General features: G+C 37.8%; 1 protein-coding gene across 1 annotated transcript; it reads left to right on the top strand.

Annotated features, from left to right (window-relative positions):
* Positions 1 to 8,704: 8,704 nt before the first annotated feature.
* Positions 8,705 to 9,497, top strand: LOC149219344 (uncharacterized). The gene is made up of 3 exons (XM_089386797.1): positions 8,705 to 8,855; positions 8,968 to 9,036; positions 9,117 to 9,497. Exons 1-3 carry the CDS (start codon positions 8,705 to 8,707, stop codon positions 9,299 to 9,301), a joined length of 405 nt encoding a protein of 134 aa, XP_089242923.1. The 3' UTR covers positions 9,302 to 9,497.
* The last annotated feature ends 3,815 nt before the right edge of the window (positions 9,498 to 13,312 follow it).

Raw genomic sequence — 13,312 nt, 5'->3', positions numbered from 1 at the left:
GGTTGTGAATCTACATGTTTTTCTACATTTCCAATACTTCTTTGTGAGGCTAAATATTGGGCACTGATGAAGTAGTTTGTAGTAACAAGCTAGTAGTAAAATTTTCACAACAATTTTGAGATCTATTTATCTACTTCATCCATAGAGTATGTTAACTAAGAAACCCTTTTTTTCATGATTATTATCCTCCATTTTGTTTTTTCTTTGGATCCCTATTCAATAATACATCATTTAAAGGACATTTAACAGTCCAAACCCACTATTTATTTATTGTTATTTCTGTAAAAATTGGTTGTATGTCAATGGCATAACACCCATTATGTTTCCTCATTGTTGACCTTCCTATTTTGGCCTCATTTTTTTCCTCTTTTATCACCTTTTTTCTTGCTTAAAACCCTTAAATGGTAGGTAGTTTGTTGTTAAATGGTGAATGTTATGTTTTTTCATTTACATTGTTTTTAATATTTTCCAACTTTAAGCTATATTTAATTTTATTGCAAGAACTTTATTTTACACTTGCAACTCGTCACACTTACATGAAATTATACACGACTAAAGTTAACACTTAGTTTAAAACCCCAAGATAAGGCCCTAAAATTAACCATAATCTAATAAACATTGTTAAGCCCACATGGGCACCAAAAATAATCTATTGGCTAGGTTAGGGCCATTGGGATATGCATCCAAATAACTCTCATTGGCTACTATGTATCGATACATAATGGTTTTCCTTAAGGATCTTGAAACTCTTCATCATCCAAAGGTCCAAAGTCATGTGAGAAGAAACCCATGAATGGATAAGCCATAGAAAATAGATCTAGTGGTTCCTCATGAGGCTCCTAACTCTTGGTCAAGAATTTTGGTCCTAATTTGGCACGAAAGAGTTGAGATTCTCTTACACCAATGAGATGAAGATAAACATCGTGGCCAATTTTTAGGAAAACTACCTTATATGTGGCAATTTTAGGAAGCAATTTCACCTAGGATAACCATTTATAGCTTTATGGCATTTCATCACCTAACAACCATAGGGGTAATTTTCTTTTATACCTTCACTTATTCCTTCTAGTCATAACTTTGTGCCACCTAACTTATTTGGAATGTCATTCAAAACATAGTCTAGGACTTGTTTGGGGTGTAGTTTATTTGTTAAGATAGACTCCTTTCATTTTATAGGGTGAGTCTACTTAACTCAAACTAGACAATTAATCATACAAAAAACCACTTTGTAGCACCTATGCATGTATTTTTGAGTTTCTTCTCTTCATTTTATTCGCCCCATATTCCCTCTAACCTTCTACATTCAACCCATTTTGACTGTGTACACATTCTCCCAACACCATAACTCTCCTATAGTGCAAATGGTAGATATTTTGATACCTTCACCCTCAATTTCCTTTCGAAAGATTACTCACACATAATTTAAAAGTCCAGGTTCCTCCCCTAAGCCAACTTTCAGACTCTAGCTCTTTAGACCCATATAGTAGTTCCTCATGCTCTAGTTCCACTCAACATTAACTTGCAACCAATATGGTAGGTGTAACATCCAATATAGACATCAACCCCAATGCAAGTGATACTAATGGAGGATATTTTGGTAAGTTAATACTAGAGCTAACATGGGTTCTAATGTTTGAACCAACAATTAAACCAATATATGAATGAATGTGACTCGACCCTTCTTTTAACTCATGGATAGTTTGAATTTTCCTCACATGAGCGAGGTAAACAATGATCCTTTCCTTCATAATTTGAATTTGTACCCAAAGGCAGCAAAGCATCCCTTGGAAATCCCCAAACTTGAGGGAAATTCTAAAAAGAAACACACCAACCATATATGATCCTTCCATATTTGGTTTTCCATGAACTCTATATCAGATAATTTAGTCTATATTCATATCTTCCAATGCAAACTAATCAATTCTATAGTTAATCCTTAAATTGAATAGCTTCATTTCACCCATGGATTGTTATCTACCATTGTGAATGTATGATTTTCTTACTTCTAACTACCATCCTGCCACAACAAATGCATCCACATTTTGAATTCTTGTTTCTAAAAATATACCACTCATATCACCAATCAGATTTAAGAGTGTTGTACATGGTAGAGCTCATGCAAAGCTCTAGAAATTAATGACCATTTCTTCATGGACTGGTTCCTAAAGTCTTTCCTTCCACCCATGTAGTATGAGTTGATGTATGCCCAACCAAGCTACCTTTATACCATCATCCTCAATGCCCCACACTGTCTCTTAGGTGAAACTTTAGCATTAAGGGGATCTCAATGTGTCATAGATAGCATGATCAAATCCATTACATACCATAATCCTCACCCATGTCCTTTAGGAGAAATGGAATGTGGCCAACCCAAAGGGGGGATTAGTATCTCCTACAAATGTTCCCCTCTTGAATCATCTTGAATTTTCTCACAATGGGGCACCATTACATCATATTCCCTTACTTATTCACATTAGCATATTCTTAGGAATTATTTTACTACTCCCACCTTCTAGAGTGTGTGTTGAACACCACGAGGGATTTACTCAATGAACCATTAACATATCACATGCATTCGTGGAATATTAAATAATATCCTTATTTTGACTACATACTGGAAAATCCCTCTAGAAATCACATTATTTAACCCCCTACCCATATGAACCTAATAATCCTTCCTAATTTGAAAAACCCCTACTTTCACTAGATATTGTAGGTATCCATTATTTTGTTGAGTTTTTTTATTCCCCTTTATATTTTTTCATTAACTTTGAGCTCCATTTTTTATATTTACAAATATAAAAACCCTTTACCCCCTATATATCCCCTAATATATTATGTCATGTTTTCCTCAATATATATCCCCCAATATGAACCCAAGTGGTATGGTATTTCTCCCACAGTGAATCCCCCATGTTTAACCCATAGTACCCTTTTCCTTATCCAAGTGCACCAGCCCCTTTGGCACAACCACCTCAATGTCCCATCACTTGACATGTACCACTCTATAATGTTAAATGTATGTGTAGAATAACATAAATAACCACCCTAGTTGAAAGAAAAAGAATAATTGGATAGACAAACAAAATTCTGAAAATAAATGAACGCTAGGCAAACAAGGCCAATAGCTCAATGACAACAACGAAGGAAGCTCACATACAATAAACTAATATTTGAGTAATAATCCCAAGAAACATAAGGATATTGAAATGAGCAAGCCTTGTTCTTATTGTGGTACATATGGTCATTATACCCATAAGTGTCCTCTTCTCCCATAAATGCATTGTTCATGTGAAATGATGGATAACAATAAGCATGGTAACCAACCACCTTTATGCTCAATGTAACCCCCTTCTTCAAAACCATTTTTACTTAAATATAGATTTCCTTACCATGGGTATGATTCCACTTGTGATCGCCAAATTTCACCTTCTACTCTAGCCCCCAATTAGTGTGATAATGGAACATAATGGTTTTTGATAGTGGAATTTGTTGACATTAACCTCTTCAATTAATCACATCAATATGATTCCCCACCTAGGACTCAACTACATATATCCATAGGGAAATTTTCATCACCAAATGGAACTCTACAGATTCCTTGATCATATATTAAATTACAATTTAAGAACTCTAAGGGTCCATTATGTTCCTAATGTCACTATGCAAGCCACATATAACTATAGAATTATTGATAACTTATCATAGTCACCCATTTCCATGTTAGCTTTGGAATTCCTCTACACACATCCTTGAGAACAGAAATGCATACTCTCTATTTTAGGTGTTGACTCACTAGATGATCACATGATCATTTTTCACGCTGATAAAGTAGATGATCCACATGTTATTGGGAAATCTAGTGTCCACTCAGAGCTGTTAGTCCCACTAAGACTAGTAGCTATCTTACAAACAAAAAAACTAAAACCACTTTCGTTTTCCTTTATGAGGAGTAGATAAGAGGGGAATGAAGGACGCCAACCTCAGTCTTGTGCTTGGCTCCTTGCTCGGTTCCTCTCCTTTCTGACAGATCCTTGCCGCTTCTCTTTCATCTACCCAGCTTCAAAGAGCACCTGTGGAATCAAAGCAGCATAATACTATTGAAGAACAGAGATCTAAAATCATAAACAATAGAGGACCAGATATATATTGACCACACAAATGCATATATCATCAAACATACAAGAATGTGGAGGAAAACTTGAATAGCTTTATTAATATCAAGGATAGCAAAGAGGATTACGACCAATTGTTCTGACCCAGCGTCATCCTCCAACATGAAAGCCCATATTTCACCTCATGAAAATCTTAGATCACCCAACACTATGATATTCCAACAAGAAACCAACAACGCTTCCTTACAAGATACAAAATTATAGCCTCTGGATCTCTGGGATGAGGGATCCATGTATAGATGATTGCAGGGGGTGATTCAGCTTCTGGGATTTTGATTAGTGTCCTCTCTCTGATAGTTCTTGATTCCACTTGGAGATTGATGATCTCTTACTCATGCCTGGGCGAATTTAGAGAGACAAGTGTCATAGGAGAAGCTTCTGGAAGATTCTATGATCATCCACCTCCCAAACTATCTCTGCCATTTGTCCACTCTCGCCCATCACACCCTACTATTGAGGCCTCGAAAATCGCTGCAACAACATTGGGGATAACCACCCGGTCCGGACCTTAGTACAGCTCCTTTTCTGTTTGGAATAGTGGCTCCGACTGGGGATAATGGGACCAGTTTCCCAAAAGTGGATAAATGAGATGAATGGATGATTTATAAACTAAGCTAGCGGTGAGCGAATAACTAAAACCATTAACAAGAATACATAAACTATGATCTATCCCAGGAACTTACTGAGCTTTATAGTGCAGCGCTTGATGATCCGTGTCTATAAACAGGCAAATAGATGACTCCATTTAACAGACATGGACATTGTTTCATTCATGATTACTATGCTTAAATAGTTAAGCAAAGCGATCGAAGCGATATTACCACACTTATTATTTATATCATTGACATATACATGATTAAAAGAAAGGCACATCATAAAACATCCAATAGTGGAAGAAATATAAATCTACTGTTACAGCGCATGCATATAATCAATAATAGCAAAGATAATCACATAACAATTCATATGAAAAGGAATGAATTCAGACATAGATAGAAATACCATATGAGTTGCTTGACACTCCCAATATCAATCGCTACCTGTAATTCTTCCTTCAACACAGAAACATTCTCAACAAAGACAATAGTGCACAATTGCATAAAAAGCTTCTTTTTCGAATTAAGAACAACTGGTCTAGTTTCATAAAAGAATATTGACTGAAGCACAATAGTGCAAACTTCAGTCTTTAATTCTGGTACAAAACTTTACGACCCTTTCCAAAACAATGAAAGGGTCTATAAATACTTAACTAATCTATCTATCTATAAAACAAAAATCCTATTAAATTGGTATCAATCAATCTTGATCCGATTTTCTTTAGCAATCTGGCAGTCGGCGGCATGATTCATCAAGTAGACTGCTTGCCTTTATATCTGAGCTGACTTATCGCAAGCATTGGCTCTACTTCAGGTGGTTTATTAAGGCGCGAGCTGAGCTGGGCGGCATAGGTGGCATCCTCAATATCGGGAATAATATACCCGATTGCATCTGTTAGACACTTAAGGGCGGATCTCTGTGAATGAGGCTTTACCAGGAAGAACCAATATGTGTCCCAGGTTAAACTGTTAATCCCAACGATTAACCTACTCTTTTCTTCTAGATCTGGATAACATGATTGCTCCAATGTATTCATAGTTGTCAACTTTCCTGGTGTACATTGGGAAATCATATTTGATAAGTAGAGAGTGTTATTAACTAGCTCAACTAGATTGCTAGAGGTTGATTTACATCTTGAAGCCGCCCTCTCTGCTTTCAATAACTGGGACTACCATTCTGTGAAGAGTATATCTTTATGCGTTTCTAGGATCCTGGGCAAATTCGCTGCTTGTCCTTGATCAAAATCTTGCCAGTCAAGAAATGCAGATATAGTTTCTTTGGCTTGATCCAATTCAGTTCTGGCCTTCTCTACCTGTTGATTTATGGATGCCGTTAATTCACACAGTGGCTCTTCCTGGGTGATTTGTTGACACAGAAGCTTAATTTGGGATATTAATGTAGCGTTTATTTGCAATGCTTCTGCTCTAAATTCAGCCACTTGTGGAACGCCCTTTATTTTTTCGCGCTGCGATGACAATTGAGCAATTTGCTCATCTTTTGTTTTCATTATTTGCTCATTTGCTGCCTCTAATTGTGTCAATGCCTCTGATAATTCTTTCTGCTTCTAGATTGCACTTTGGTCAATCCTTTGTTTCTCTGCCTGCAATTGTTGAGTTAGTTGACTGTTCACTTGCTGTTGTGTCAACAATTGTTGCTCTGCCTTCTACTTTGTCTCAGCTAACTCTGCCTGTAATGAGAAAATCTCTTGATCCTTGGTTTTCAGTAGAAGACTTACCTCCGATGCCTTATCAATTGTCGCTACCGAATAGGCTCTTGCATACTGCGACAGTTTTGTCAGGTCATCAGAGGGGTCAAATTCCTCCTTCCAAACCATATTGCCCGTAACAATTTGCTCTGGGAAAAGGGAAGGTTGATCAGTCCTTCTTCTTTTCCTTTGTCGTTTAACCACTGCTTTATGGCTTGGGCTGTAGGAGACATCCATGGGAGAAATATCTTCTACCTGCAAAATGATTTGGTCGGAGGGGTCTTTTGGTATTATCTCAACTTCTTTGGAAATGGGTGGGCCACTGGTTCCACTCTGAACCTGTGATGAAGTGATTTCCGGTGTGTCCGTTGACTTGGAAGTGTCTGTATCTTTTGAACATTCCAACCCACTGATGATGGAATCAAATTGCTTCCATTCCTGGAGCAATTTAGGGTCAATATGAGTATCTATATTGACATCAATGGTGGTTTGTCTTTGTTTTTCAGCTTGGGACTGCTTCCGCACTTTTTCCAGCTCTCTCTTCTGCTTTTCCTCTTGCTCTTTCTTTTGTCTTTCCTCCTATTCTTTCTGTTGCTTTTCCTCTTTCTCTCTTCTCTGTTTTTCTTCCTGTGCTTTCTTCTGGCTCTCTTCTTTTTCTTTTCTCTACTTTTCTTCCTGTTCTCTCTTCTTCTTTTCCTCCTATTCCTTCTTATGATCCTTTATTATAATCGGAGGTTCCTTTGACTGTTGTTGATCAGGCTCGCTTGATGATGTCGCTGGGGTTGTTGCCAATAAATCTAGAGGCAGAGTTTGCAACCTCTGTTCTCTAAGTTTATTAAATTCAGTCAGCCCCTCGTCATTATACTTTATTTTGGCCAAGTTTCTGACCTGATTTATTGTCTCAGCTAAAGAGAACAGGTCGTCAAACATATCTTCCTTATGGTCAAATTTTGTCAATTTGGCCTGTTCTAGTGCAGTGTAGGCAACTTTGTTTGGATCAAACTGCCTATTTGGGAGAGTCGCCAGAGTCAACGATTTAATCTTTATGGCTTCCTTTTCTACATGTTTGAGATCATGCAGAGTATAGACACCACATCTCAAGGGAAAAGAGGGCTAGCCCTGCTTCTTATTTTTCTTGAGAGTCTGTGTAACACTCTCAGCCATAATCTGGTAAGAGATTTCTCTTGCCAACAGTTTATCCAGTATGTATAAAGGGAGGATATGAGGTTCGTCTTGACTACCAAAAATTCCTATATAAGTGAAGTTTTCCTCCCCGAACCATCTTCCTATTGAGGTTAAGTCAATTCCGTCTTGATAAGAAATCTTGGGAGCAGGTTTATCAAAAATAGAATAATGAACAGGTAACATAAAACCATTGCAGACTTGATACAAATGGTGTTTATAAGAGGACTTTCATAATTTCTGATGGTATATGTGAATAGTCATGGGGTCTTGTGGTTTCCACCTCCAGCCGAGCACAGGAAATTCAGAATTAAAACACAAGGTATCTAAGATAAAGGCACTGTAATAAAATGGGGGAATTATCCTTTCAGAAACGTGGGTCTTACTCCTAAATTCAAGAGGAGCCGAGGCTAGCTTATCCGAGAGAATAGTGGCCCAATCCATAATGACACTGTCACACCTCTGTTACTAAATACAAAAAAAAAAATTTTTATCGTAGGTCAAACCCATATCATCACTAAGCACACATCAAGTTCATATTCACCTTGACATTAACACTTTATAACACACCTTACATCTATTCGGCATTCGACCCATATGGCACATATTATAATTACTTGGCATATAGCACATATGGTTTCGGTATTTACAGCTGTACTTGTATTTGTAAAACGTAAGCATTCAACCTTATATATATGCTTCAAAGAACAGTCAACTGTCTTATTCATGTTTCAATGTTTAAACACTATATGCATAAAGGGTCGACTACATAAATATGTTTTCCACATTCGTGTACCATGTAAATTAATGTGGCGTGGCCTGTGATGGTCCGACCACAGTACTTACAACCACCGCTGCACTATCAACTTAAAGACACCAGTCCGGAGAGGGTTAGGTGGCAGTCTCAGGCTTCTCCAGCCATGTGACACTTTGGGTGCGGGGATCTCGGTTTTGATGATCCCTATTCCCGCCTTAACTCTACGGCGCAGATCTAAACCCTCAATCCAACGGATGACAATTCGGTCAAGGGTTTACGGGAATATTTATGCCCCTTCCTATGCCTCCAGGTTCATTTGCTTGTTCACTTGTATTCGGTTCCAGTTCTGCACACCAGTCCAGGGTTTCTTCTACCAGCATCGCCGCTTTGCTCAGCGAATGTCCAGCAGATGATAAATTTCGCCCACCGGTCTCTACAGGTATGCGCTTTCGGTTTAATGGCGATGAATTCACAGTTCATATTGCTCCTTTGAGTTACAGGATTTACAATTCGTTACAGTAATGTTTAGCTTTTTATTTGCTTTGCTTCAGCCAGCGTGCGCATGCTAGTTCATGGAACGAAGCTGGGTTCCAATGAAGGTTCAACCCTCTGGTTGCCAGGTAAACTACGATTACCTCACTGTCTGTCATATATTCGCAGAATTCTTTAGATATTAAGACAAAGGTGTTTGGATGTGCAGGCCTCTGCCTCCACGCGGGCCTTCTTGCATTATCTGCAGAGGTACTCTCTGTCGAGAACCCTCCTGGTTGCATTCTCCTGCCCTTAGGTTATTTAGCAGGGCACTATGGATATCTGGTTGTTTTCGAAAACTTTCGATCAGCTCCAATGTTTATATTTGCTAGATTTACAGAGATATTTATATAGTTTCGACTTTAATTGAGGGTTGAGCCTCCGCGCTCAAACCCTGCAACCGGCTTACTGAAGCCTATACTTGCCATGACTTTTCGTTCTTTATAGTGCAGAGTTTTCTCTCTATGTTATTCGAACTTTGCCTTTGCGGCCGAGGAGATGGCCAAGTTACCCCTCGGTGATGTATAAACAGAGTAATAGACTTATACAGTCTCATAGCATTATTATTATTTGGTTAACGAACATTGCCCTATTCTCGTTTTTATTTAATATCATGATTGTTCATAGGATTTGTTCATTTCAGCTATGATTACATGCTTCAAAGGGCGGCGAACCCCCACTGTTCTTATGCTATCAATATTTATAACTTTACTCTGTACAAACTTAATTTGTATCGATTACAATACATGCATTCCGGCACTGTTCGTTTACTGTTCTTTCATTCTCTAGAAATGCACGCATAGCTTTTATAATTATTCTGGGTTTGTACCATCCGGTTGCATGCATAGTTCTGCATACGGTTTATGCGTCTTTCCACAGTTATACAAATAGTTATCCACATAACTGTGTTCTTTTGGTTATAATCTCATGCACAGGGTGAATATATTACTTGCATATTTATCACAGGTTTATATAAATGCATGGACTGTAGTATAACCGTAAGCCCTTAATAGATTTACATATACGGGACTTACAAGAAATACATGTTATTTTCTTTCTGTATTGAAGTTAGAGCTAGCTACCCTCTGCTATGCGCTCATGTCTCACCTCTGACCACAGTCGAGGAATAATGGCGTATCCTTACTTCTACCATACAGTTTATTGCTATCCGTGATTATTTAAACATTTACAGGTTCCGCCACGACATTCTCGTGCTTAGTTTCGGTAGGGTCTCACGGTTCTTTATGTCGATAATTTCAATTCATTCCTCGATGGTACCGCTACACCTGATTCAGAGGTTCACCTTTGTCAAGTTTCGGTTCCCTGCAAGGGTTTGGTATTATAATGACTGTTAACAGAGTTCATATTTCAACCCGTGAGGGTATTTCGACTCTGTCCCTGATATCAATTCTTGATAATTTCTTTCTGGTTATATTACCCTAATGCATTGGGTATTCTGCAGTGACTTACGTTTGCTATTGACATTCTATCATACAGAGAGGAACCGCTTCTGCATAATCACATAAAGCTACAGCTTCTAGGGAAATTATAATGTATGTCCCCTAATGATTATCTTAGTAATTAATGCATATATCATTACTGTTCAGTGGTTTACAGTTTTGAGACCGTACCTGGTTCACCCGAACTGGAATTGGTTCTCAAACAAATAAGTCACCTGAACTTTAGTTCTGCTCGTCCACCCAACCTTGAGACTCATCACTCAGATGCAGTTCTCCCCCCGAGCCATCCTGCAGGCCTTCAGCCCTCAACAGGTTCTGTGCACTTCTGTGCCAGGTTATCTGATCCTCATCAGACTTAACCCATTCATTTCTTTCTTTTCTCTTTCTCTCTTCTTGGAAAGATTTTCCTCTCTTCCTCTGTCTGTCTCTCCACAAAGATCCAGATCGAGCACATGACCTTCAATCATATTCTGTCTCACGCTCTTCCCTCCAAAAGACACCCAGCTCTTCCATCCAAAAGACACCCAGCTCTTCCATCCAAAAGACACCCAGCTCAGCATCCCCTCGTTCCATTTTACAGGAATCAAGAATCAGTTCAATAACTATTTCAAGAATCAGTTCACAACTGATTCGTAAGTTTTTTTTTTTTAATTTAGAATTACTTTTTACTCAGGGTAGTTGCAAATAGGGATATGACATACTCCCCCCCTTAACAGGAACACCGTCCTCGGTGTTCATTTCTTGTTGGAACTTTAGATTGTATTCAAGGTATAATCATCTAATCCATACACAATGATGATCCTTCCTCTTTGGAATCCAAGATTTCATTCCAATTATTGACAATACCCGAAACAGTAATGATATAATCATACGAAATATCATTAGTTATAAGCATCAATAATCATAAGCATTCGTAATTGCAAAATATGCTTGCCACCACCTGGCCCTTATTCATTCATAATAAACAATTCTGTGTGAACTTACCATAGCCTACCATCTTATGCTTTGAAAATCATGAATACTTTCATGTAAGCCTTTTAATAGAGGTTGGACAATTCTTCAACCTTCCATGGTAAATAGTTCCTGTAATATATGACTAACAAATTCAACCACATTAGTCACTATATTTTGAGTCAAATGAGATACTTTTGACTAGCAATCAATTGTGCAATGTTAGATGCTTTCTAAATCACAGTACTTTTACAAGTACTTGAAGAGCACTAACACTAATCATCAAATGATGAATCACTGCTCACGTGCACACTGAACGAATTCTCACTCAAGACATTCGTAAAGTACTTCGAGAAGTATCAAAAGAGCACCTAGCCCTCTAATCATCAAAACAGTCAATCACTGCATTAAGCAAGAATTGTCTTAGCTCCCACTAAGATGTTCACAACATTAATAACACAATAAAGGGAATAAGATTCCATTTATCCTTTATTGAGCACTAAGCTCATTTCTTGTTAAATGTGCATAACATATTTTACACAACTATATGTAAAATTCATTTTTAACATGACATATAGCTGATTAGTTAATTCCTTTAGCCATGAGACCACAATGGACTAAAGAATTCCCAATCCATGGAAACTGGTTCTCACAACCAAATCGAGTCATTTTCACATCCAGACAGTTTCTTTGATAGAGACCTTACCAGGTCTAACATGGAATTCCACTAGCCCACCAGCTCAAGAATTCTAGGGAGAGGAGATCTGGGCAGACAAGTACCATCAACCCTTCCGGGCAGGTAGCTGCCATCAACCCAACTCCGGGCAGACAAGTACCATCAACCCCTCCGGGCAGGTACTGCCATCAACCCAAGCACTTGCAGGTCCTACTCGACCGCAATTACACTGGTCTCACCAGTAAACGCTATCTGATCCTAACCAGACATAGCGTACACAGGAAAATTCTTTTCCTCTTATGCCATCAGACATAGCATAAATATTTTCTCTTTTAATACTCTTTCTCAAAGCAATTTACACAATGCACCATATGAACATTATCATTAGCACAACAAACATGCATGTATACCATGCATTTACACTTAACCCCAACATGGGTCCACAACATCAAGATTGATGGGAAACATATCCATCATACACGTTGTATGCATGCAAATTTTTCAAATAACATAATTCATGCATATCATATAACATCATTCTTTCTCATTTATAATTGTATTTCACATTGCAGCAATTTATGTGATGAGTTTTCTTGTTGCCATTAAGCTGCCACTACTTAATCTCATCAGCAACGTTAGTTATAAATATGCATCAGTTAACACGTATTCAATTCCCAAGAATTCTCATGCATACAATATTGTCATGTATAAAAGCATATGCAAATATTCAACAATGTATAAATGTCGACAACAGTTGAATTAATAATCTAACCATTTCCAATTTTGCCATAGTCTGTGGTCTTACTCCAATCGTCATTACTGGAGTGTTATCTTACGTTTTATTATGGCTAACTTTGGTCATGCATTGTTAGTGTAATTAAACATAATTTCTCTAACATACGAGAACATAACTCTCATGTCACGATGACTAATCTTTGTGCATACTATTGCTTATCATATAAGCCCTTCTTTAATGTATGCAACACTTACTCCCTTCACTAGAAGACCACCATCATTTCATACGGCAAACCACATACCTCTTTCTTAAGGAAGTCATTTTAATCCTCATTTCTCTATCTTTCGATGTGAGGATTTCTCAAGATCCCCTTTCAAGAAATTATTAAAGATGTCTATCTTTCGGCATAAAAACCAAGATACGAAAACAAGGTTTACTTATCCTTTATGCATCAAATCAAGCAATCAACACAGCTCTTCCAACAAGACAATCTCTCCAAGAGAGTATTATTTTCAAGGAAGCTAACATGACCACTTTCTCTA

This window comes from Pinus tabuliformis, chromosome Q (genome assembly GCF_031772625.1).
Source record: "Pinus tabuliformis cultivar Carrire ecotype Pingquan chromosome Q, CPIR1, whole genome shotgun sequence".
NCBI lineage: Eukaryota > Viridiplantae > Streptophyta > Pinopsida > Pinales > Pinaceae > Pinus > Pinus tabuliformis.
The sequence above is the reverse complement of the archived record's forward strand: the minus strand, read 5'-3'. Positions and strand labels throughout refer to the sequence as shown.

What these genes read in the sequence shown, in the direction of transcription:
- LOC149219344 (XM_089386797.1), top strand. Translation starts at nt 8,705, where the DNA reads ATGCCCCTTCCTATGCCTCCAGGTTCATTTGCTTGTTCACTTGTATTC. An exon ending in TCGCCCACCGGTCTCTACAG is followed by an intron (nt 8,856 to 8,967) that starts GTATGCGCTTTC and finishes GCTTTGCTTCAG; the next exon opens with CCAGCGTGCGCATGCTAGTT. An exon ending in TTCAACCCTCTGGTTGCCAG is followed by an intron (nt 9,037 to 9,116) that starts GTAAACTACGAT and finishes TTGGATGTGCAG; the next exon opens with GCCTCTGCCTCCACGCGGGC.